The following is a 25,895-nucleotide window of genomic DNA, read 5'->3' as shown; positions in this document are numbered from 1 at the left end:
TAGTAAGCTCACCTAGAGAGCACCACGGAGCAGAGAATGGGAACCCCCTGCAAGCCCTACGAGCCCCTTAGGATTAGCAGTCCAAACACAACCCACGCATGCAGTGCAATCGTTGAGGGAGGGGGAGGGCGGACCAGAGTTCGTGGCAGGCCCCACTAATCAGGAATGTACCATAGGGTCCAGTAAGCTGCAAAACCAAAGCCCTGCGTGTAATTATATAACCAGCGATGTAGGGGGCTTCAGCGTGGGCACAGTGATGGCAATGGGGGAGCTGCAGTTAATTAGATGCACTGGGGGACCGGAGAGCACCCCACTATGCCACAAGGAGTCGTGTGCCACTCTATAAGTACTCACCATGGCGTGGGGAGGACCGGCATTGTAGTGGGCACACCACGCAGCAATGACCAGAAGGCGCCTCTACTCCTTTGAGCAGTCTCAATGGCACCGGATGTCCCCAACGCCGCTGCACCAGCATCACCTTCGTTCTTAATGCATGTGACGTGGAAGTTAGAAGGGGGGGAGCCTAGCATTTCCAGCGGCTGTCCCACAGGGGTGTGTATTCCGAATCACAGCAGTCTGTAGGTCCAGTGATCTGCATGGGCTTCGCTGGCCTTGCCACAGCGCAGGATCCATGATGACTGCAAAGGGAGGCACAGGATATTCGGCCAAGTAGGGATTCCAGGAAGCACCTCACTGTGCCATCAGGGGGCACGTGGGTCTCCGCGTATACTCACAGCCTGGTAGGGGGTCTAGTGAAGCATTGGGCGCAGCTCACGGCCACACCGGTATGGCGTCACCACCACTGCTGACGGGCCCTGAAGTTAATGGCGCCGGTAGATGTCCAGCACCCCGGCCGCAACAGCGCCAGTCCCCCGGGTCTGTACCGCAGACAAGGAGCTCACCCCAGTGCACGGCGGAGTCGCAGGCAGGGAAGCAAACCCTACAGCAGGCCGCACCACACACAGACGGGCTGCACACTCCACTCGCAGGGCCGGATGCAGACCGCAGATCCCGGCCGAGGCACGCCACCACCACCAGGCCGCCCCACTCCGGAATTTTGGGTAATCTCGGCTGCAGACGTGTACTCTGGGTGATGACAGCAGCTGGGAAGTTATAGTTGAATTAGAGGAGCAGGATCAAATTGGATGGGATTATCAGCTCAAGGAGCTACTTCAGTCAGTGGCTATCTTACAGCCAGGCAAGCTCCCCCGTCCTCCCTCCCGGCCACCCCAAGAAGTAGCATACTTGAATTAGATGTTATGATAACAGGACTAGAGGAGTCTGGGATTGCATACTTTGCAGAGCCAGATTGCCGTAGAATGTACTTGGCTGCTGCAGAAATGTTTACATAATATATTCTCCTCGATTTCTACCACAATAGGCTTTGGGTAGCAACCCACAATGGAAAGGCTACACCGTGAACCTACTGCAGAGGGGGCTTACTTGTATGCCGTAGGTTACTTTTCTGGTGCCGTCTATCTCACCTGACAGTAGCCAATGTTGGGATTTCGAAAGGCGTAGGCAGTGAGCACTCTACGGAGGGCTGCGATACCCAGCTCGTTCTGGAAAGCAGGGTGCTCTGGCATGGAGCGGTGCAAGTCTCTTTCAATTTCGTCTGTGGCCAAGTTGCACTTCCCCATGGACTGTTCCACTAGGCCTGCATAATAGCCAGGGTGAGTCACCATCTCATTCCAGGCTCCTGCAATGTAGAAACACAGTGGGGAATAACTGAGTAGAGCACGTATTCATCAACGGAAGACAGCTTGCCATACACTTGATATTTCCCATCCAAAGCATGGTATTCCAATGCCTCACGTTGGTGCCTACAGCACTTGACAAGTGGAGGCAATGTAGAAACACAGGACAACATGTTCAAAGCAATATATTTTACCCATGAGAAGATGCCAATCCTATTTATGCACAGTCTGTAAAGAATTATGCACACATGTTTTAAATAAGAACAGATAAAGCAGACATCATCTGACCTATGAACCAGTACAGGGCACAATCCCAACGGACCTCAATAGTATATGCAGTATACAGACCACATTATGATCTGTTCTCAGTACAGCTACAGGGAACATTTATAAATAACAGAAGAATTAATGAAAATGCTTGAACACATGTTCACCTGGGCTGACTACAGTATAGAGCACATTTCAGCAAAGTAACAAGAACAGTGTATTCTACTATAAACAGAAAACTGATCGACTGCATTCTCATTTCCAGAGAACATGTATATAGAACAAAGCCAGCCACCTTATCTGCAGTAAAAGCTTCAGACACCTGTGGACAGACTTATTTATACACTTGCACAATAACTCAGTGTGACACTTGCCAGTTGTGAAACAAGCCGGCCCTTTAAGTACTCTACGGGCACACCTCCCCAAGCAGGCTCTATGATATTTCTGGTTAAAGAAAACCCATAAAGAGGTCCCTTGGGCAAAATGACTCCTGGGAGTGCAGTGTTCAAGACAATGGTACCTTGCCCTGAAAACACTTTGAGGTATACCGCATATGAGAGTTCTGAAGGACAAGGAAGACCCAGGGGACTACGAGTAAAGCAAGCCTACCAGAGGACACAAGTGATAGAGGGAAATAAGTCCAGGACACGGACCCCTCATAAGGAACGTCCCATGGAGCACGGAGAGGTCCTGGACTGCGGAGAACAACTACATAAGGAGCATCGGGGTAGACATCTGATCAGAAGAATGGCGGAAGGAATGGATGCATTGGCGTATACAGAGACATGGCTGTGTGACCTGCAACCAGACGGTGTGCTCTCCTTTTTTGCGGTTGAGAGGGTCCATGATACACAAGCTGGGGGAAGTGAAGGTGGACAACGCCACAGTACTTTTCCTCCCCGACTATGCCATGGGAGTCTAGAGGTAAAGGGGGTAGTTTCTGGCAGTTTAGCGATGCCTCAGTGAGCTGGATATCAAATATTCCCTCCATGCGGGAGGAGCCTAGCGCGCAACCAAGATGGCCGCGTAGGTGCAAGGCTCCCGAGGACCTCCGCAACCTCCTACGTTTATCCTGTCTTCATCCTGCATTGGTTGAGGGGACTGTGTCGGTGAGCCTGAGCCGAGGTGGTACCCGTTTTTGAATCGGACCCCGGGTGCCGGGGTGAGCACCGACTGAAGTTTGCGGCCTACTTCCCTCCTGACCCCGGATTCGAGTTTGGGGGTAACCCAGTGGCGAAGTGAACAACAACGGCGGGCTGGGCCTGGCGAGTCGCGCACCCCACACTTTCACTTTCGCTTTTGACTCCCCTTGCCGTCATCGCAAGTGGGATTACGGCGTTTCTTTGTGTTGGGGTGGCCTCGCTGGGAGACCCTGCCTGCCTGCCTGCGGTGGCCCACTCTGCTGTCCTGGGGTGACCCCCGGGGCTCTCGGCCTTGATTGATTGCTTGCTCTCCACTGCGTACCTGGTGAGGTCGCGGGCCACCGCGCATCAGGCCAACATTATGGACCGCTACACCCTCCCAAAGGGGTCTCCCGGCGGATCGCACAAGTCCTCCGAGTGCCCCTCGGATGCCCCGGATTTGCCTGCGGATCTGACTTTGCAGGATGTTATGGGCGCCATTGCTGAGATGAAGACCTCAGTGGGCCAGCAATTCGACACCTTGGCACATAAACTCGACGCGGTCCTCATCGATGTCAACCTTGTTAGAGCCGATCTCTCCAAGACAAATGACCGGGTCGACTCTTTGGCCCACACCGCGTCGGGCCTCACGACTGAGGTAGCGGCCCTTCAGACGGAGGTGCATCGGCTCCGTCAGGCAAGTGCGCTCCTGGATCGGCGCCTGGAGGACTCCGAGAGCAGGGCCCGGAGGAATAATATCCGCATTATTGGAGTGCCCGAGGGACGGGAGGAGTCGGCGGCAGATCTTTGTGGAGGACCTGATCTCTACCCATCTCCAGCCTAAGGGGCTGAGTAAATTCTTTGCGGTGGAGAGGGCCCTTGGAGTTCCCGGAGGCAGGCCGAAGGTCGGAGCCCCTCCGCGGCCTCTTATTGCCCGTATTTTTAACTTTCGGGACAGGGATGCGATTCTGCAAGCTTCCAGATTGCAAGGGCCGATTAAGCTGGAAAACATGGCTGACTTCACGCAGGCGGTCCAGAAGCAGAGATTGAGTTTCCTGGGTTTCAAGCGGCGGCTTCGGGACATGAACCTAGAATATGCCATGCTCTTCCCGGGTGGAGGCGGATGGTCGCACTCACTTCTTTGACCGTCCTGACATGGCCGGGGACTGGCTGGACACTTTGACTGGGGGACATGGTCGGGATGGGGGGGGGGCGACGGGAGGTGAGCACTCACCGGACCGGGTCTGAGGTACTGACACCGTGGCTCAACCCGGGTGATGCCACTTTTGGCCATGCTTAGGGTCTTTTGCCTATTGTGCCTTGTTTCCCCTCCATGGGAGGTTGTGCTGGGTCTCGAGGGGGTTCTCCCTCCTCCTCTAGGGGGTCTTAGTAGTTCCATTTACATAGGGGCGACAGGCACACTGCAAGTTGGGGGGGCTGTTTGGGCTCATGCAGGGGTGCAGGGAGGGGGGAAGTTTTGTTGGGGCTGTTGGGTTGGGGTTGGGTATTGTTTATTTGTACCACAAGGCAGATGTATTGTTGTGCTACTTCTACAGTGCTCCCTGGGGGGAGATGGCTCGATTTCGGCTATGATGGGGGGTAGGGGACTGAGTCTTTTGTCCTGGAATGTCAATGGACTGGGGGGACAGGATAAAACGGGGTGTGGTCCTGCAGTTTTTAAAACGTATTTCTCCCGATATAGTATTTCTGCAGGAAACGCACCTCATTGGAAACTCCTTTCGTGCTATGAATAGACGGGGCTATCGCCTTATAGCCCACTCGGGCTTCACCTCTGGTTCGAGGGGCGTGGGAATTATGGTTAAAACTTCGCTCCCGTTTGAGATGGATGAGGTGTTCCACGATGACAGGGGACGATACACGGCTCTGGTGGGTAGATTGGAGGGTAGAGTGATTGTTTTAGTTTCTGTGTATGTACCGCCAGGGTTGCAAACAACTACTTTCGCTGATCTGGGACGCCTCCTCCTTGGCCTTCCGGAGGGGATTCTAGTGGTTGGGGGAGATTTTAACGCTGTAGTTTCCGGTACTGAGGACCGTCACCCTCCTAGGGATCTCCCCCGTGCCCAAGCGTGGCTGTCCGGCCTCTTGGACACATTGGGGCTGGTGGATTGTTGGCGGCTGAAACACCCTACGCAGATACAGTACACCTTTCATTCCGGGGCTCATGGCAGTCTTTCAAGGCTTGATTATGTTCTGATGCCGGCGGCACAGGCGGGGAGGGTTGGGGAGGTACGACATTTGGCGCGGGGTATTTCGGACCACTCCCCGCTCCTGCTGCATTTCGACATTGTCCCGAGGGGGGAGGGGAGGGTGGTCCCGGAGGGGGGAGGGGAGGGTGGTCCCGGTCAATCCCTGGTATCTGCGTGACCCCACAATTCGCGCAGATTTGGTTAAATCTCTGGAGCGGTATTTTGAAGATAATGTGGGGTCTGTATTGTCTGCGGTCTCTCTGTGGGAGGCGTTTAAGACGGTAATCCGGGGGGAGGCCCTGTCCCTCATTTCCCATTCCCGGAGGCGCGGGCGGGAGGAGGTGACCCGTATTGAAACTGAGATAACTGAATTGGAGGGTGATCTGGAATGTGGGGTAACGGATGATAAACTGCATGCTCTCCGACTCAAACAGGCGGACTACAAGGCCCTAGTCACGGAGGCAGCCAGGGGCCTGAGTAGAGAGCAACAAGGGCGACTGTATGATGTGGGTGATAAGGCTGGTAAATTGATTGCGTGGCTGGACAAAAAGGAGAGCGAGTGAGTCGAGTTGTCCCGTCGATTGAGAGACTGGATGGTGTGTGTGTCACTGAGCCGGAGGAAATTGTTGAATGTTTCGCTGAGTATTTCCGTGGGGTGTATTCCCCGGTATCTTCCCGTTCGGAGGAGGATTCCCATGACCTGCTTAAAGACATTGCGCTGCCTTCCCTTTCGGAAGAGGATAAAGTGTCGTTGGATGCCGCCCCTACATCTGAGGAGATTGCCCTCGCTATACGTTCGGTCGCTTCCGGCAAGGCCCTGGGTCCTAATGGCCTTCCAATCAAATTGTACAAGCTGCGACCGGATACGCTGGCGCCACATCTCCGCGCTATGTTCCTCGCGGCCCGTTCGGCGGGCTCCCTCCCGCTGGACCAGCGTCTGGCCACTATCGTGGTTATTCATAAGGAGGGGAGGCCGCGGGATCGGGTCACGTCCTACAGGCCCATTTCTCTGTTGAATGCGGAGCCCAAAATACTCGCCAAGGTGCTGGCTAATCGGCTGGTTGGCGTGGTGTGCGATCTGATTCACCAGGACCAGTCCGGCTTTATCCCTCATCGCAACACCGCGCTTAATCGGCGGCGTCTGCACGGGGTGCTCGCGCGGGTCCCGTTCATACGAGAGCCAGCCATTTTGGCGTCCTTGGACGCCACTATGGCTTTCGACACGCTTGAATGGCCATATATTTGGGCAATGCTGGCGAAGTTTGGTTTTGGCCCGGGATTCATTGGCTGGGTGAAACGGTTATACTCCGGACCTCTGGCGCAGGTGGTGGTGAACGGTAGAGTGTCGGCTCCGTTTGAGCTGGGCAGGGGTACGCGGCAGGGCTGCCCGCTGTCGCAGCTCCTCTTCGCGCTTGCCTTGGAGCCCCTGGCGGAGTGGCTGCGGTGGGAGCCTTCCATTCGTGGTCTCCGTTGGACCCCTGAGTATGAGGATCGCGTATCTCTTTACGCAGATGATAGCCTTTTATACCTTGCTTCCCCGCGTAAATCGCTGATTGTATTAGTGGATGTTTTGCATTCCTTTGGCTGTAATTCTGGCCTAGTCATCAACTGGGCTAAATCCTGTGTGTATGTCCTCTCCGGGGAGACTCCTATCCTACCGCGGGGCTATACCTGGGTATCTTTATTACCCTGGATGCTGAGGCCCGATATAAACATAATTTGCTCCCCCCCCTCCAGCGCCTGAAGGAGGACGTGGCGCATTGGAGGCGCCTGCCGCTCTCGTCGCTTGGCCGTGCGGCATTGTTTAAGATGATGTCGCTGCCACGTTTCCTATATGCTTTACAGAACACGATGGATGTTGTCCCGGCGCGCTACTTCCGCGAGGTAGAGAGTTTGCAGCGCCAACTATTCTGGGATGGGAGGCCGCGTATCGCCCTTGCGAAGCTGACACTCCCGTGGTATGACGGGGGGGGGGGGGGGTCGCCCTCCCAGACATCAAACGGTACTACTGGGCCTCCCAGCTGGCCGCGATAAACCACGGCCTTTTACGGGCCTGCTTTAAACCCGGCCTTTGAGATGGATAAACTATTACTGCCGGGGGGTGACTACAATCGGGCGCTTTATTCTCGATCGCACGGCGCGCGTCTGACGGGCCCTACGCGGGTAATGGTACGGGTGTGGCACGCGGCAAACTTGGCGATGGGGTGGAAGGATCGATTGACCCGGGCGACGCCACTGTATGCCTCTGAGCGGCTGGGCTCCCTGTGGACCTCGAAGGGCTTTGAGAAGTGGGACATGATAGGCATCAGCAGGGTGGGCGATCTCTGGACGAGGGGGGATTCAAAACATTCGATGTGCTGCAGACGGAATTCCAGTTGCATGACAGGGAGTACTTTCGATATCTACAGGTCCGTCACGCGCTGGTCTCCGTATTCCCGGATGTTGCCTCCATCCCGGAGTACTCCCCTCTGGAAGATAGAGTGCTAGATGGGCATGTGCCGGATGGCACGATTTCCTTGATTTACAAAAAGCTCATCAATGATCGCTCGGGACTGTTGACTAGCCTTCGTGAGGCGTGGGTCGCCGATGGCTTGGAGCTGGACGACGAGGACTGGGTGTCTGCGGTGGCCTCCCCGAAAGAGGTGGCCATACCGGCCCGCCTTCGCTTCGTCCAGCTCAAAATACTCCATAGGGTCTATGTTACAGGGCCGGGTTTGCTGCGTATGGGATATTCCGTGGATGGGTTGTGTAAGCGTGGGTGCGGATCATTGGGGACCTTCGTCCATACTTTGTGGGAATGTCCGGAGGTGGCGCGATTCTGGCGTGGTGTGCATGCGGTGTTGCGGGCGGTCACACATGTGCCGCTGCTTCCTGAGGCGAGGAGGTGTCTGCTAAATGTGTGGGAGCTGACTGATTACTCAGTGCCGCAGACGTGGTGGGTGACTCTGGGCTATATGGTGGCAAAGCGTGACATAGCGCAACTGTGGGGCTCCCAGAGGTCGCCAACGATCTCGGCATGGAAGGACAACATGGATTGGTGTATGTTTCGGGAAAAAGTGGTGTATGTCGCGAGAGGTAAGCCTGGGAAATGGGTGAAAGTGTGGGGCCCCTGGAACTCCTACCGTGGCGGAATTTGTACCCCGCCGCTGACGCCTGAAGTGGCGCTGGCCCCGTCTCCCTAGTCTCCTTGGTTCTGGGTACGGAGTCCACTTTGTCTCCGCTCTGGCCTGTCCCCCCCCTCTTTTCCTGTGTATCGGTAGGGTCCTCCCCGGGGGAGCGCATACTGCTGCTTTGATTTTTTTGCTGCCTTGTGGATTTGTTTGTTATTTCTTACATAAAAATGGAACCGCCATCTGGGGGGTCCGGACGGTGTGGCCGCCAATGTTTTTTCTTTCCAACTCCTGTGATCCCTCTCACGCCGCAGCGTGCGTTTCCCACTTGTATTCTATGTTCTTATCGTTTGCTAGCGGCCGGCCCGAAGGTTGTAGGCCCATTTTTGTAACTCTTTTGACTTCTGTAATAAAGGTTTAAAAAAAAAAAAAAAGAAAATTTTCCCTCCATTTTCCAGCTAGGGTTCGAGTAGTATCTGATGGCAGAGCGCACTTCAACACAGCAGAGGAGGTCTGGACCTGGTTAGAATCGAACGGTCATCAGGTGCAACAGGCTGGACGGGGAGGGCCTATGCAGTCAGATACTGCACGTGAGGCCAGCCACAGAGGGAGACACAAGTGGAATAGACACCCCTATCACAGCTGCATGCAGGAGAGGAGGAAGGCGCTGCAGGCAGCTGCAAAGATATGTAACCGCACTAGGAGGCAGGACCCCGCCACCACCTCCGAACGCTCCCTCAGTGAGGACTGCTCCACTACCATGTGGCTATCTGGTGCAGAATCCGGGCGGCTTCCAAATGGGAACCCCTCAGATGGCAGACGACCTAATCTGAGCTGCAACTACTGTGAGGACTGCGCGGCACATCGCAGTATGCTACGATTGCAGAGTACTCTTCAGCGAGCCGAGAGGGGTGGCGCCGCCGGCTGGATGACGGGACATTGCCCAGACAGCTCAGTACTGGCCCTCACAGTTAGACTAAGGCCTGACAAATATGGCACTGTGCGCTCTTTGTTGAGAAAATGCAGGCCACTGATGCGCTTGTTTCTCGTCCCCCAAGGGCTATATGCTCCAGTTAGCCGGCGACATTGACCGGTAGTTGTCACAAGTCGATATTGCCAGTTTGGGCGGATACATGTTGTCCCTCCGCTCTCATACGGTTCAAGGTTCCAATGCCCCCACCCCCCCCCAACTATCTCTTATGCCAATACCACACTGTGCATTCCTGCGGGTTTTGCACCCACCTGCCAGCTTTGGACAGGAAGCTCTGCTCGCTCACCTGCTCTGCAATATCTGCATGCATCTGTGGATCTAACCCACTCTACACATGATGACCACTAACATAGACATCTGGAATGTGAGGGGCATGCACATGCCCTCGTGCCGTTATGATGCACACCAACACCAACGACGACGACGAGACACGCAAGATCATGAACTCCATCCACTCAGGATCTCCGTCAGACCCATGCCCACACCACGTATTCAACAAAGCAGACGCGGCCATCGCACCCCAACTACGGAAGGTCATCAACATCTCCTTCGAAAAAGTGACATTTCTGGAAAGCTGGAAGCACGCTGAAATCAACGCCCTCCTCAAAAAGCCCAAGGCAGACCCCACGGACCTCAAGAATTTCCGACCCATCTCCCTGCTCCCGTTCCCGGCAAAGGTCATCGAGAAAATCGTCAACATCCAACTGACCCGCCACCTCGAAGACCACAACATCCTGGACCCGTCCCAATCTGGATTCAGACGTAACCACAGCACCGAGACAGCCCTCATCGCCGCCACAGACGACATCAGATGCCAACTGGACAATGGCGAAACATCAGCCCTCATCCTCCTGGACCTGTCAGCCGCATTCGACACGGTCTGCCACCGCACCCTAAAGACATGCCTCCAAGAAGCCGGAATCCAAGAGAAGGCCCTTGACTGGACCACATCCTTCCTCTCTGGCAGAACCCAGAGCGTTCTTCTCCCACCTTTCCGGTCAGAAGCCACCAACATCATCTGCGGCGTCCCCCAGGGCTCATACCTCAGTCCGACGCTGTTCAACATCTACATGGCCCCCCTCACACAAGTGGCCCGCCACCACAACATCATCTCCTACGCCGACGACACCCAGCTCATCCTCTCCCTCACCAAGGACCCTCACACCGCCAAAACCAACATTCACGAGGGCATGAAGGCCATCGCCGACTGGATGAGGAGCATCAGTCTGAAACTGAACTCGGACAAGACGGAGATCCTCGGACCCACCCCCTCAGCCTGGGATGACTCCTGGTGGCCGACCACTCTGGGGACAGCACCGACACCAACCGACCACGCATGCAACCTAGGATTCATCCTCGACTCCTCCCTCTCCATGTCCAAGTAAGTCAACGCCGTCTCCTCCTCCTGCTACAACACCCTACGCATGCTCCGCTGGATCTACAAACGGATCCCGACCGAAACAAGAAGAACAGCGACACAGGCCCTCGTCAGCAGCAGACTGGACTACAGCAACGCACTCTACGCAGGAATCCCAGCCGAACACCAACGGCGGCTACAACGCATCCAAAACGCCTCCGCCCGACTGATCGTCAACGCCCCCCGCCACAGCCACATCACCCCGTCCTGAGAGACCTGCACTGGCTCCCCATCGACAAGAGGATCACCTTCAAGCTCCTCACCCACGCACACAAAGCACTCCACAACGCCGGACGAGCCTACCTGAACAGCAGACTCAGCTTCTACACCTCCAACCGCCAGCTCCGCTCCGCCAACCTCACCCTCGCAGATGTCCCCCACATCCAACGTACAACCGCCGGCGGCAGATCCTTCCCTTACCTCACCGCCAAAACCTGGAACACCCTCCCAACCCACCTACGACAGACCCAAGACCTACTCGCCTTCAGAAGACTCCTCAAGGCCTGGCTCTTCGAGCAGTAGCGGCACCCCCCCCCCCCCCCCCCCCCCCCCCAGTGCCTTGAGACTCTCACGGGTAAGTAGCGTGCTTTACAAGTACCCTGATTGATTGATTAGGCACAGGTCGGTCCACACTGCGTTATTGCAGGAAACACATTACACTGCTAGAGTCCCACAAGCTGAACGCACTTGCAGGGGGGTCAGAAATGTGTCTGTGGTGGCCAGATGGACGATACCAATCAGCCAGCATACTAGACAAAGGTAGGGCTTTCAGGGGGCATCTCTAAGGTGCCCTCTGGGTGCAGATCATAATAAAGCTAGTAATTGCAACAGTACAGATTTATGAAGACAAGGTGTTTAATACCAAACTCCAGTAGTTTCAGTGAAGTCATCAGGTAAGTAGCTGGGTAACTCGTGATGACCATGTCCTAGTACATGTCTTAAGATGGCTTCCCTGCGCACTTGCAATATATAGCAATAGAACTAGATATCACGGGGCATATCTACTAAGGCAGATATGTCCTCACATATACTATCATGCACCCTGCCTAGGGCTCTACGGCCTGCTGCAGGGCGGACTTGCATATAGTACCTGCAGCATCTTTGGCATGGAACAAGGGGAGTGCGCCATGTAAGGTTTTCAGAATGGTTTGCACCATTACACATAGGCTGCAATGGCAGTCTGCATGTAATTTATGTGTGGGTCCCTTAAGGTGGCATAAGATAAGCTGCAGTCCTTAGGGACACTCTTTCGTACCCATGCCCTGGGTACCATTTACTAGTAACATAGAGGTGCCAAAGTCCTTGCCAATTAGGTTACAATTAGACTTTAACTTGTTTTAGGGGAAAGAGCACTGGCACGGAGGTCTGGTTAGAAGGACTCAGTGCACTGTCAAGAGTTGAAAACTAGCATCTAACAGTCACAAATGGGGCAAAAAGGGAGGGGGCAACGGACACAAAATCCCAGTTTCCTACTGGAATGCTTTGGGCACAATAATACTACATATACACTTGGGATTCCATTTTTTTTTTTTTAACCTTTGTGTTGGACAAAAACACTTCAATGCTACAGTCAGAACATCACACGAGTCTGGAGGAATGATTTGTGGTACTAGTTTGTTATTCATTGTTCATCAAGGAATTAAGTGCTGCTTGCTGTTGTTCCAAGTTTGTCACATTTATGGAAATAGTACAACTTTTGTGATTTGCTGTAGTTATAAAAAGCAATCAAAAAGAATGTTGTTCAGAAACAGTCATTCAGCATTACTTTTGGTATACTTCAATTATTTCTTACTAAAAGGTGAGTAGTCTACAGCACACTCATCTCATCTGTATGAAATAATAGAATTATATCAATAATAGAATTATATCAAAAGTACAGCTGAGGGAGGAGCCAAGATGGCGACCGGGACGGCAGCGTAGACTCCCGGCTCCGTGAACCTCCGCATCCCGCACGGATATCCTGCACGAGATCCTCAACCTGTGCTACGCGGTCGTGTTTCTGAAGGAGAGTGGCACCCGAGGTTTCTGGCTGCGGTATCGCCGGAGAAACGAGCATTTGAACTTTGCGGCCTGTGCGGCCCTGGAGCCGGGACCTCAAGTGGACGCCGTGGCCGGGTGGCAGTTCAATAACAGCGGCCTGTTGTGACTGGGCGGAGGCGGTCCACCGGAGCGGTGCCAAACTCGGCCTACATTTCGTCGTGGTCGTTTCTACTGTCAAGTGTAGCGGTCCGAGTGCATGCCCGTGGGTGCAATTCTCAGATCCTCCGGTGGCTGCCCCTGCCTTTGATGGTGAGCTGCCCGGCTGCCGCCCGTATCCTGCCCTGATCCTTGCGGGCCGCCCCCGGCTTTTTACGGGAGCGGGTCCGTAGTGGGGACGACTGTTGCCCGTGACCACGCAACGGATAACTTTTCGCCTGCCCCCGGAACCCGGTCACCAGCGACGTAGCCATCGGGACGCTTGTCCCAGGGTCCCGGCCCCGGTGGGGGTCGGGCGTACTTGGCGGCCATCTTGTTGCGATGAAGCCTACCATCCTGTCCGCTGGGTCGCAGCGGGATTGTGAGAGTGCGACTTTTGGGAGTATGGCGGCGCGATCGCAGAGAGCTGTGCTGGGGTACGGCGACCTCCTCGAGGCCCTTGGTGCTCTTCACTCCTCCTTGATTCATGGTGTCGGGGTCTTGGGGAGTAAGCTCGACGGTGTGGCGTCGGCGTTGGGGCAAAGGCGGCCCGCCTGTCCGCACGTACATAGGGACTACCCACACTGCGCACAGGGGGACACTTTGGCGGCCACCCCTGAGGTTAGTGCACGGCTGGACACTCAGGCCAGTATGCTACAGTGTGTTCGTCCAGCTGAGGGCCTGATCTGTCCCGGAGGCGTCGGACCTGAGTGGGGTGTGGTAGCCTCGTCCCGTACGTGCCCTCCTGCGACCCAGGGACAACTCCAGCAACTATTGTCTGCTTTGGCTGCTTCTGCCTTCCTGGACCTTGAGTGCAGTGCATATCCTGGGGCAGCACTGGGAAGCCTGTTTCTCCACGCTGCGGACTGTGTTGATGCTCAGAGACTTCCACCCCACCTGTGTGCGTCGCTTCTCGGACGTTTTTGGACAATTCTCTACCTTGGAACGTTGGATATGGTGCTGGGTCGAGGGGTAGGCATGGGCAGAATTCCAAAGAGTGGTCAGGGATAAGGCTGATCCTTCAGGGGTGGTCATCTAGTGGACGGGCGGGCTCAGGGGTTGCGTGCTCTCCTGGCATAGCTAACAGCATAATAGGTGCATAGTGCTCCCCATCTTGCTTTGAGAAGATCGCTTTTGTGCTGTTTATTGTTCACTTTGGGGGAAACTTACCGTGCGGGAGGGAGAAGCCGGGGGTATGTTTTGAAGGCCCTCCTCCAGTCTATTAATACTCTCTCCACCCCCCCGTCTGGTGGGGTTCTTTTCCTACTTCTTTTTCCCTCTTCTCCTATATTTCGGGTCTGGTTCCAGGGCGACAGGCACACTGCTGGGGGGGGGGGGCCGTACTCATCTGCAGAGGTGCAGGGTGGGGGGTTGGGGGAGGGGATTCTTTTGTCTTTTATCTCTTTTTCCATGGCCTCCTTTTTCTTCTCTGATTCTTTTTGTTTTTTCTTTTTCTGGGATCAGTGTGATACACCTCCTTTGCTATGACTCGTTGCCGCTCCATGTGTACCACAATTTCCGGGGTGCTCTCCGGGAGTTCTGGCGGGGGACTGCAGGCGCAACTGCTTATGACACTCTTCCTCATCCTGATGTTCTTGTGTTTGCGCCATTGACCTAATAGATTGCTGTAAATCGTTTACTTCTATTACTCTGCGTACCTGTAATTGCTGTTTGAAAATTGTCTGGCACCTGATCCTTCTGCCTTGTTTCATTATAAAACGAAAACCTTTTTCTCCTGGTGCCCTACCTACGCTGTTCACAGCATTAGCATCACGATTCTGCTCCCCGATGTGCTGCCTGTGTTTATACTTGCCTGTTTTTGCTCTGATTGCTTAGCGGCCGGCCCCGGGGGGTTGTAGGCCCATACTTGTTCTCTATTGAACTGTCAATAAAGGTTTAAAAAAAAAAAAAAAAAAAAAAAGTACAGCTGAATCCCTGTTTCTGAACAACATTCCTTACAATTGCTTTTTATGACAACTGCAATTCACAAAACAGTTACACATCATATGCTTCCAACGAGAGAGTGATTGCACGGTCCACCAGCCTTCTATGAGAGCAGGTACCCAAATCGTTCCTCTGAGAAACAGTTCGGAGTTAACTCATGTAATTTCAGAACAGTTTATAGCACGCTTACTTGGTCTCGAACAGGTGTATGACTCACTCACACAAAGGAAGGCAAACAAGCAATATCTTCCATCAGAGTATTACGCACATTAATGATACAGGATCCCTGAACTCTTGAGATGGATAAAAGGTCATCTATTTAAACCTTCTGACCATATCTCCTGCACAACTGTATGCAGCACAACTTGCCTCCCAAAGAAAAAGTTAATCACACTCACCTAAGCACATAAAATAGTCCATTTATCTCACCTGAGGACAGTATTTATGAGTTTGTGCAGTTTAATGTAGCGCGAAAATGGCATGAAGTCAGTAGAACGCTTCACAGAGACACAGACTGACAGTTATGAAATAAAGCAATCACTTAATGTTGCGATCATAAAAAATATAGTAAAATAAAAACGACAGCAGATCCATGGATCTATATCAATTTCAGAAAACTTCAATATGGGAATAGTGTATTGAAAACTCAGGAGAGAGTGAAATCAAGAGGGAGAGGCATAGAGACAGCAAGGAAGGATAACAAATGGGAGATAATGAGGAGACAAAATCAAAGGTAAGAAGAAAATGCAGGAAGAGTTAGTGGAGTGGCAAATAGCTTTATAGTGGAAAACTTACTAAATGCACAAGGGAGGCGGGGGTAGAAGGTGAGGGGGACTGAGGACCAAGGAAGGAGGTGGAGCGAGAAAGAAATGGTGGTGTGGAAGACAAGAGTCCGTGGGACTAGGAAGAAAGTGTGAAGATGAGAATCATACATAAGAGATGGCTACCATCTGGGAGGAGTACTTAGCTGCAGCAAGATAGATAGGGAGAATTGAAGCTTTTTTGAACGTCACCTGTGCATAGATTTAGTGGAAGAGAATACCAGACTTTTGACTCATTCCTAAAAAAGGATTGTTCCATTGTACATTCCTTTCGGAAGCCTGGAGTTTAAGAGAAGTGCTTCTGCACTCCAAGTAGTTTTAAAACGACCCGACACTAAGTTTTGAAGGTAGGTATCATAAAGTGATGGTGTGAATATCTCCGTGGATAATAAATGTGGTCTTGAGGAGTGCTATCGTTTCTATAAGGTGTTGCTGTAATGTCAGTAATACTGGAGACGTAGTTGAATTTTCTGGATCTAGAGACAAAGCTTACAGCTGCATGAAATACATACTTCAAGGGGGTGAAATGCACTTTCAGAAGTCCAGCCAAGAGGGAGTTACCATAGTGAAGGACAGGGATTGGACTAGTCGCTTAAGGTCTTGTTTTGGGATAAACTGATGGATCCCCGAAAGAACTCTCGGTGGAAAGTGCTCACTCTTGGCCATCGCATTAAGTTGCATTTGAAGACTGAGCTTCATATCAATGATGAAGCTTAGAAATTTAGCAGTCACAGATACCATATTTGCAATCAAAAGCACCATAACAGTTAATCCAGGATTGTACTGGTAACATTGAGTATGCAGATGACAATGTTAAACTTGGTTTAGGGGGCTGAGTTTAAAGGTAATGAAAAGTCATACACTCATTATTTTCAAGGTTATGGCTGGATATCATTTGGGTATTACCAGCACATTAATGATACAGGATCCCTGAACTCTTGAGAAGGACACCAAGAGGCTTGAATTAGAAATTAAAAGAGCTGGGGTAAAATTGTGCCTCCTCCCATCCCCCTCCCCCCACACAAAGCAACCAAATTAGTAAAACTAGTTATTCATTTTGAACTTCTGTGAATGGTTAGTTAGATAGGAGTTCAATCATCTAAGGATTACTCCATTAATGCCCATATAATTTTGGAAAATCCAAATAAGCATAGAGTGGCTAATTGTATCAATGCAGCTGACGGGTGAAGAAAAGAAGAACACAATGACTGCTCGAATTAAGAATGCAAAGTGTTTCAACTACTTGTAACAAGGCTGTTTCAGTATTGCAGCCCTGCCTGAAACTCAACTGGCCCTCTTCCAAGAGTGCAGTCACCCGAAAATGTGTAAAAAACAATGTGTGCTTGATAATCCAAGAACAGACAAACAAAGCATTCCTCTGTCATTCTGTTTAGCTATAAAACATACACTTCTCATCGGAGAATAGGTTAACGGTACATTTGCTTCATGGGGGTAAATGTTTACTGAACATTCGCATCATGTGGCAAAATATACCAGGTGCACTGCCATTACCTAGGGAAAGTGATAAGCCATACATTCCCCTTATTAAATAATATGAACAAGATACCTTGAAGTAAACTGTGAATAGTACACTGGAAATATACCTCATCTAAGAATTTGTCTTCTGCTTACTAGCATCCCATGAAGGCCACTGCACAGCGTCATCGATTCAGAGAAAATGTGGCCAGAAGAATTATTGGCAGTGCGTGCTCCTCACTTTAGATCGGACAGCCGGCCCACTCACCTCCTGGAAGACAGGTACACTAGGTGTGCTCTTACCTGAGAACAGAAGCCAAAGCTCTCCCCGTAGATTTTCTGGAATGCCCTTCAGAACCAGCTCGCGGGTCTTGGCTGTCCGATACATGCACATACCCCGCCCATACTCAAAAAAGTGGATGTTCCACGACTCTTCTTTCATCTTTTCCTTAGCCTACAAACAAGATATCACAAACAGGCATGGACGTGAAAATACAGCTCCAAAAACTGAAGAATGACACCAGATTTGAACAGGTAAAACACACTGGCAACATGCAAAGAACTGCAAGCTCATTACAGGTTCTAAACAGGAAGGATAAGATACTTGTGCAAAAAGATTGTAATAAAACACCAGAAGCCATCACTTGTCCAGTGTCACCATGTCACAAAGCTCACTTCAAAACTGAAGTTAGATCAGAAGCACCCAAGAGTAAGTCAAACTTCCTTCATTAACAGCAAACCTAATATAGGGGGAGAAGACCCTGGTCTTTTCAGTTTGTCCTCCATAAGTTCTAAAATGGAGCCACTGCTATCCATCTTAGAAGTACTTTAGATTCACTCAAGACCCCAATTCCTGGTCCTACATTCTCCCTCTCTCAGCATCACTTTTCTGCAATACATTGCAACCCTGCTGGGCACAGCTCATACTGCCTTGTAGATGCTCAGGACATAGCTTCCTGTACTGCATCACAACCCATCTGGTGACACTTATTTGAACTGCATCATATGTCCTTCAGATCTAGTTGCCTACATTGTGTACTACCTTCTAAGAGCCATCATTCTAGACTCCTGTAGAATGTAGTACCCTTTTCAGCTCCCTGTAGATTCTCACCATCTGGGACTCACGTACTCCATGACCCCAGTTTCCTGAACTACGTCACAGCATTTTGAACTTTAAATTTCTGACCTGAATTTTACCTCGTGCCTCAACTGTCTTTACTGCAGTGTAAATACTTCAACCCTAGCCTCTGAACTGCAGCATATGCCCTTGGAATGCACCTTCCGCTACAGCATCATGCTTCCTTGGCCACAGCTCTTCAAACTATATAGTTTCTCCTCAGAACTCCGCCCCCTTTTCTGCCTCATCCCTGTGGTATATGATACTTCCTCTGGCTTCATATGTCAGCGCAATGCTCTATGTAGAGCTCCTCTAGCTACTGGCCACTACTGTGCTGTACACAAGATCATTCTACAGCACCGCACCGCCTGTGCCAATAACTCCCAGTACCCCTTAGGCTGCACCTTCCTGTACTCAGTCATACCTCCTTTGGCCCCAGCTCCCCCACAGAGTTCCCTTGATAAAGTTTCAGGAGTCCCTGTGATGCAGTCGGAGCGTCCTCTGCACCAAAGTGGTTTGGCTGGTTGCTGATTGTGAATGTAGTGCCTGGAGCTGGTGGGCTGCTTGAAGGTATCTTGGAAATCTCCTGCAAATGGAAGGAAGGCAAAGCAGTGAATGTCAGGAAGAACTCACAACAGCGCCTAATCCATGCACTATCGCTCTTTCAAAGTACATAACTAACAGCAATATGTTGGACTAGCACACGCTAAATTGTATCATTGGCTCAACCAAGCGGAAGCCTTAGAAAGGAGGTAAAAGCTCCTTTTGTTATAGAAAATGTATTCTATGTTTAGTGAGAGTGTAGATTAGTTTCATGCAGCACTTATGGATAGTAAACGTGTGTCCGCATCTGAGAGAACAATCAGAGAGGGGGACAGATGTTAACAGTCTTATTGCTGAGGGTTGCTGGGCCTAAATGACTGCTAGTTGCCTATTCATCTCACTAGTGCAAGCACTGGCACCAGCTTACAATAATCAATATGGACTGGGCAATTAACAGCTTTTAGCACACACGCCTTAAGGAAAGAAATACTAATTTTTTAAGAGTGTTAGTGCACATTGGAGGTTATGCACAACAGGCGGACAAGTACTCCGCAATATTTAGTAACAAGTTGCTATGGTGTGCTATCAGTCACATTTGTAAATGTCCAAGAGTACCTGAACACAAGCAGATTCACGTGTATTATAGCTATATTGTGCGTGCACAACTTTAAGAGCAATTGCTGAGCACAACTGCCCAAGAAACAGTTGAACATGTACGGTTTTGCCTGTTCAAGTATGAAGCAAAACACTCCGCTGATAGTTCAGAAGGAGTGTGTGTTTGTGAGCTTTCAGTCTTTTGAATTATATATATATATATATATATATATATATATACACACATCCATATATACACACACACACACACACACACACACACACATATATATATACAGCCACACTCCATCACGTTAGTAGCTATCTTGCATATGTAGCTACAGATCAGCATTTTAATCATGCAAAAAATTGTGTACATGCCTACCAGGATCATGGAATGCCAAAAGCAGACCAATGTGCGCATCCCTCCCAATTTGTACCATAAACAGGAATGTGCAAACATTTTAGGGAGCTACAGCTATACATAGCCAACTTTCAGCATTCTAAATAGCCACATGCAGATATTTTAGGTAGCTAGGTCTCTGTTTTTTATTCCTCACTTCAAAACCACAGAAAGGCCTAGATAGACATACTTTTATTAGCTACATATTTATTTTCCCACTTTTCTATACCATGGATAATAAAGGACATGCTACACTATCTCACCTCCTAAATAAATGCTGCATCAATTTGTCCCCCTCCCTGATATAACCTTCCCACCCTCCTTTAACTCTGGAACTTCAAATCGAACAAGGATATTATATCTCCTTGCTCCATGTTTAAATTTGGACAGAAGCCACTCCGTTTCCTCCAAAAGTACGTTAAATTTTCTATGTTTTAAGAAAGACTCTGCCCTGATGTCAAATTTAGGTAATTTCTCTCCTGTTCCTATAAAATTTGCCAGAAACCTCAAAGCCAGTGCTGTCTTTGCTCCCTTTCCTCTCAAACAGCCCTCTCTCTGCAGGGCTGTCCCCGCCTTGCTTGCCCAGCGAGGTTCGCTGCAGGAAATCCGAGATACGTTGCACCAGGAAGTTGCGATCACGAAGATTGGCAAACAGGAAGGTCATCTTGCTCTTGGTGCTGATAGACAGGGGGCTAGGCAGGACACTGGAGCTGTCTGCCTTCTCCACAATGGTAACCTGACGAGGAGTGGAAGAGAAGGACCAAAGGTCAATTCAAATGTCCAGTTTAAAGGAACATAGGCAAAGGAAACCAAAGTGCTTATCCCAGTCCCAGAAAATTTGTTAAGATCAAGTGCATACAAGGATGTTTATGTCTCATGACTCAACAGACGCCGTATCCAATAGAGGCAACATCTCCTCTGATGCACTATTCAGTTGTTCATAAGAACATGACACATGGAAAGGCAAGTGAAAACATGGAAATAGCGTTGTGTGGTTCTATGGTACTTGGTTTATACAAACAATACAACAAAACTGAAGTTTGTTTACTTCAAAAAGCTGTTTTTCACAAAGTGAAAGTGCTGTTGCATCAGTGTCCAGCATTTTCAAATATTTCTGATCTGAGATTAGGGTGTTCTCTCTGAAACACAAGATCATAAGCAAGAATATCTATCAATCTTCAGAGACTATGAAAATGGGACATACTGATGGCTTGGGTACAAGGTCCACTACACAGCCCCCCCTCATGCAACCCTGCCCTTATGTGCCATTCACCTAAAGCACTCCTCACCTCGCGAAGCGGGATGATCAGCTGACAGACCTCCTCTTCTTTGCTGGAGAAGCAAATGTAGTTATTGGAGACAAACATCTGGCCTGGGACGTGCATCTTGCTGAAAGGCGTCCAAAGTGTGCAGTCAGTGTGTCCGTCCAGCCGCTCATCTTTGGGCAATCGGAAGGTTGCTCTGTAGCGCTCGTTCTTCGCACGGGCATCCAAGTCTCTACAAAGGTAGAGGGAACATTTAGAAAGATTGAGGTAGGAGGTGAAAGAGTGATTAGACTTGTATTAAGTGTAGAGGACACATCAGTGGAAAATAAGCATAGATGGAAGACACTAAAGGTAGAATAAAAAGCTGAAAGAGCCACAGGAGGAATAGCAGAGAATGACAGAGGGAATAAAGGGGAAACCTTGTCGAAGGAGCATGGAAGGAGATGAGGAATAAAGAGAGTTGAGGGATAAAGGTTAATAATGTATTAGGAGAATGAGATAAAGTAAAGGGGTATACAGCAACACAAGTGGATATGGGATAAACCAAGGCATAGAGAGGGACGGGAAAAAAAAAGATAAATGATCTTTAAAGAAAAACGCAAGTATGATCAGGAGATAATGAGAGAGGAGAGCCAGGGAAAGGGAAAATAACAGCAGAGGGTGGCCAAAACGTTCGACCAGAGGTACATAGGTGATCACGGATAACAACCTCTAAAATTTCTGAATCTGTACTGCCTCCCTCATTCCTCCCCCTGAAGAATCTATAGCCAACCTCGCTTTCCTCATCTCAAATTTAAAAATCAAATCACCACATTGCCATTGCTTAGAAGCCCACAAACCATGAACACGGCTTGGGAACTGTAAACTTTCCAGCCTCGCCAGGACTCTGGCAACACTAACCGTTTATGTTGATTTTCTGTTAATGTATACACTACAGACTTGCTTCTAGGCTCTCAAGCGTGGACGTATTGTAGATAACGAAAAAGGGTTACATTTGATTAGTGACAGTCTGTTCAGTTTTGGCTACATAACATTTGATGAGCAAAGGCATACGCACGGATGGGTAAAAGGTGTGGTTACATTGGTCAGAACCTTGTCTGACTGAAGCCACGACTGAGTTCTTGCAGTTACGACCGAGTTCACCAGGAATTTGCGAGGCATCTTAAACAGCGAAAATGGACAGCGAAAATGGACAGCAAAACGGCAGATGACTATGGGGGTCGGAACAGGTCTGTCTTGAGTTCTGTCCTGAACTGCATCATTGATTGGCCTGATTTCCACATCTAGACTGTACAAGAGGTCTGAAGCTGCCACTGAGAAGGATGAGGCAGCTCTGTCTTTGCATTTCGTTATGTGGAGGACGCTCTTCTGCTGAGCAAGTTGTATGTACAATTGCACTGTTCAGTTTTTTCTTTAAGGAATTTGGACACTGTTCCTTCAAAGATTTTGAACATGAGGCACAACATTTTTAATATGATTTTTACTGGAAGCCAGTGCATGCTTCAGAGGTGAGGTACTATAGGTTCATGCTTTTTAATTCAGAAATCTTCTTAAAAAAGGCCTTACTATACTCTAGTCTTGAGTGAACCAGAGCCCTACTATTGGGTGATGTTTCAGTGGTATGAAAAAATAGGGCTCTAACCATAGCACTGACGTTGCACATTTGACAGTTTGTAAGAGGACACATGCACCAATAAATAGCAGCCTTTGGGCAAAGAGTGTCAATAACCTTTTGGGGTGGTGTGCTGTGGAATATATCTGAGATTGATGTTTTTAAGCCATTTAGTTTGAACATATGTGGCCCATTCATACCTTAATGTTTTGAGGCTTTCGCTCATGGCTTCATATTGGTCAGGAAAGCACTCTTGGGTTTAAAATGGTCTAATTCGCAAAGGAGTAGAAATAGAGGTGTCCATTAAGGGCTTTATCTGGATGTTGAAGGGGGAGGGGTGTAAAGGTTTGCTTTTACAACACACCAAGTGACCTCATGTGATGGGAAGACTAGTTCTCCCATGCTCATGCTTTGAATGCAAGAATCATCAAAATGTTTGGGCTTACATTCTTACCACTCGTTGGAGTAGGGCATTGTTGTCTACAGTGTTGAATGCAGCTGAGAGATCAAAGGAGACTCCTATCAATATCCACCTTCTGATTTGGAGGTCACTTAATATCACCAACATTCAAAGCTTTGTTTTAACTGGAAAATCCTATGTTTAAGAACCATACTTTGCTCTATCTCAGTAGTAGCTCCTCTCCTCTTTATTAGCCTGAAAGTTTCACCCGTCACTCACAGAATTAGCTTCTAACCTCAGGACCGAAGAAGTGGTTCTCTAGAATTCAAATAGTAACTTATGACCAACTCAGGTCCAAGACCTCTGCGTCTTAGAGGCATTAGCCAGGCATAGGATTGCTCTTGCCCCAGACCTTTCAAAGGCACACCGTAATGTTACAAATTTCTATTTAGTCCAATTTAACTACAACACAACCGTAGTGTACCAGTGTAGTAATGCATGAATATCCACATTGAAGGATAGTGATATCGATGCGCTACACACAAAACACATCAACCTTTGTATATGTAAAAACAAATATGGTCTTGTAAGGCCCCTGCATGTGACCAAGCAGCTACTCAAAGATTGTGACCGGAGGATAAATATCAAAATACATTTACACAAATTCAGCAGCCACTGGGGTGTAGGCAGAGTTCCACACTGTAAGCGAGACATGATGAGTTTGGCCGACAGAGAAACACTGGCATGATGGGGTGTGAATGGCTTGAACCAAATTGTTGGCCTTTGGTAGAAAGACCTTTCTTACTGATAAGACCTCTGTTTCTCCAGTCTTGAAAAGCAGTATTTATTAATTACCGAAAAGGCAGCAAAGGGCAGGAAAATACAAATATGCAAGATGGCCCTATGATTCAGGAGGCGCTTTGCACACTTGAACAAGGTTTCAGACAGCAAAAAGGTTTCACTTCAGGAGAACCAAATATTGGGACCAAGGTAAATAGAATAGAGCACCACACCCAGTTTAATAATGGCCTCAAAATTCGAATGAGGCAGTTGACACAGCTTCTAAACTTGGCGCAACACACAATGGTCTTAGATCATTACAATTCGGACGATAGACACACAACACTAAACAGAAAAAAGGCCCCTAAGAAATTACTTACATTCAGTAATGATCATTCTGGTGCATACTCTTTGTACCTGTAGATGTCTCGCCTCTTTAATCTCTCATGTTCCAGACTGGATTGTTGAAATGGCTCTCCTGTACCGTTAGGTGGTGTTAGACTTCCTCTTTATGACGGGTACCATCCCAGACATAATGTCACTAGTCATAAGCGTCACCCGGCACTCCAACATCAGCTGCTTGTCTGTTTATTCCACATCCAAGAGGCAGCGACAAGGCCAAGTAGACTGCCAATTCATGTAGAGCACCAAAACTAAAGTAGGACCTTACAAACGGCCCCAAGTCCATTCCTTAGGAATCTTCAGGCAGAAAGGGTATCCACGAGGAAAATCATTACCAAAAGGTAAGAACGTTTTCTTCCGATGGATTCCTGTGGCTTCCTTACCTCTTGAATCCATAGAGAAGTACCTGCATGGTGGATGTTGAAGAAATGGATGACCGAAGATGTCCAGCAGAACCGATCTTGCAAAGTTGTCGCTCTTCTATACTTGGAGAATAAAAGCAGTAATGATTGGTAAAGGTGTTGATCGAAGCCCAAGTCGCAGTCTGACAGATGGCCAAGATAGGAATACTAAGTGACCTTCGCCCTGGTGGAAAGGGTCCCAACACTATAGGGAAGCCCCTTCTTGGCCATGGAGCAGCAGATCTTAAAATACAACACAATCCACCTGGACAGTTAGCTCTAATTCCACCAACATAGCCAATGCACTGATCATTGATCCAGTATTCCAATGTCCTGCTTATGTACACGCTTATCACCCTGCGAAGATCCAAACAACTGAGCCTTTACTCTGCCTTAGGGGGAGGAGGAGGAGTGTAAAATGTAGGCACTGTGCTAGCCTGACCCAGGTGAAACAGTGGCACCACCTTTGGAAAAAAATAGGCTTTTGTTCCCAAAACCAGTCTGTCCGGAAAGAAGGTAGTTATTGGTGGGCAGACAAAGCATACTGCTTGCTAACTAGTCGGGTCAGGGTAATGGTATTCAGAAAATCTGTTTTGATCAACAACCACTAAGGGCAGCTATGCATGGGCTCAAACAGAGACCCCCTTCAAAAAGGTAAATACCAAGATAAGGTCCCACCGTGGTTCTACAAAGGAGGAAACATGTAACACGCCTTAAGGAACCTTGCATTTTCAAGACCAAAACGGGTAGTCAGGCAAACAAATGAAGACCAAAACAGACTAAAGATGGCCTTTGACTGAAACTGCTAGACATCAGAAATATGCACAAATCAGCACCCTGGGCATCACAAAATGGATGCTGCCAGCCACAGACGAGTCTGCCCTCCTGCTGCTGAGCCAAGCTCGAGCAGGGGAAGGCTTGACAATAGGTTTCCTGTCACAGGGAGGTGTGACCACCTCCCAGACAGGCTTTAGTGTATTGGGGCTGGGTGGGTGCACTCAGAGTGCTTTGAAGTCTGCAATGGGGGCACATTTGGTGTCCCTGTGCATAGTCCAGCTCAAACCAGTTGCAGGAGCCATTTGCTCCTGCTCTGGCGCGAAACTGGACAAAGGACATGGGTGTAGCCACCCCTCTGTCCTGACCCTCCCATAG

The 25,895-nt window shown here is 49.6% G+C and overlaps 1 protein-coding gene across 5 annotated transcripts in view; it reads right to left on the bottom strand.

Annotated features, from left to right (window-relative positions):
• TBC1D9B (TBC1 domain family member 9B) overlaps positions 1 to 25,895 on the bottom strand; it is a 194,201-nt gene that overhangs the window by 88,283 nt on the left and 80,023 nt on the right. For all 5 annotated transcript variants that reach the window (XM_085617747.1, XM_085617748.1, XM_085617749.1 and 2 more), the window contains 5 exons: positions 21,173 to 21,380; positions 20,389 to 20,619; positions 18,768 to 18,929; positions 17,530 to 17,680; positions 1,485 to 1,699 (listed from right to left, as the gene is read on the bottom strand). In XM_085617747.1, the coding sequence (XP_085473873.1) occupies positions 1,485 to 1,699; positions 17,530 to 17,680; positions 18,768 to 18,929; positions 20,389 to 20,619; positions 21,173 to 21,380 (967 nt within the window). The remainder of the gene's footprint in view (positions 1 to 1,484; positions 1,700 to 17,529; positions 17,681 to 18,767; positions 18,930 to 20,388; positions 20,620 to 21,172; positions 21,381 to 25,895) is intronic.

This window comes from Triturus cristatus, chromosome 7 (assembly GCF_964204655.1).
Source record: "Triturus cristatus chromosome 7, aTriCri1.1, whole genome shotgun sequence".
Taxonomy (NCBI): Eukaryota; Metazoa; Chordata; class Amphibia; order Caudata; family Salamandridae; genus Triturus; species Triturus cristatus.
This window is presented reverse-complemented; position numbering and strand designations above follow the sequence as displayed.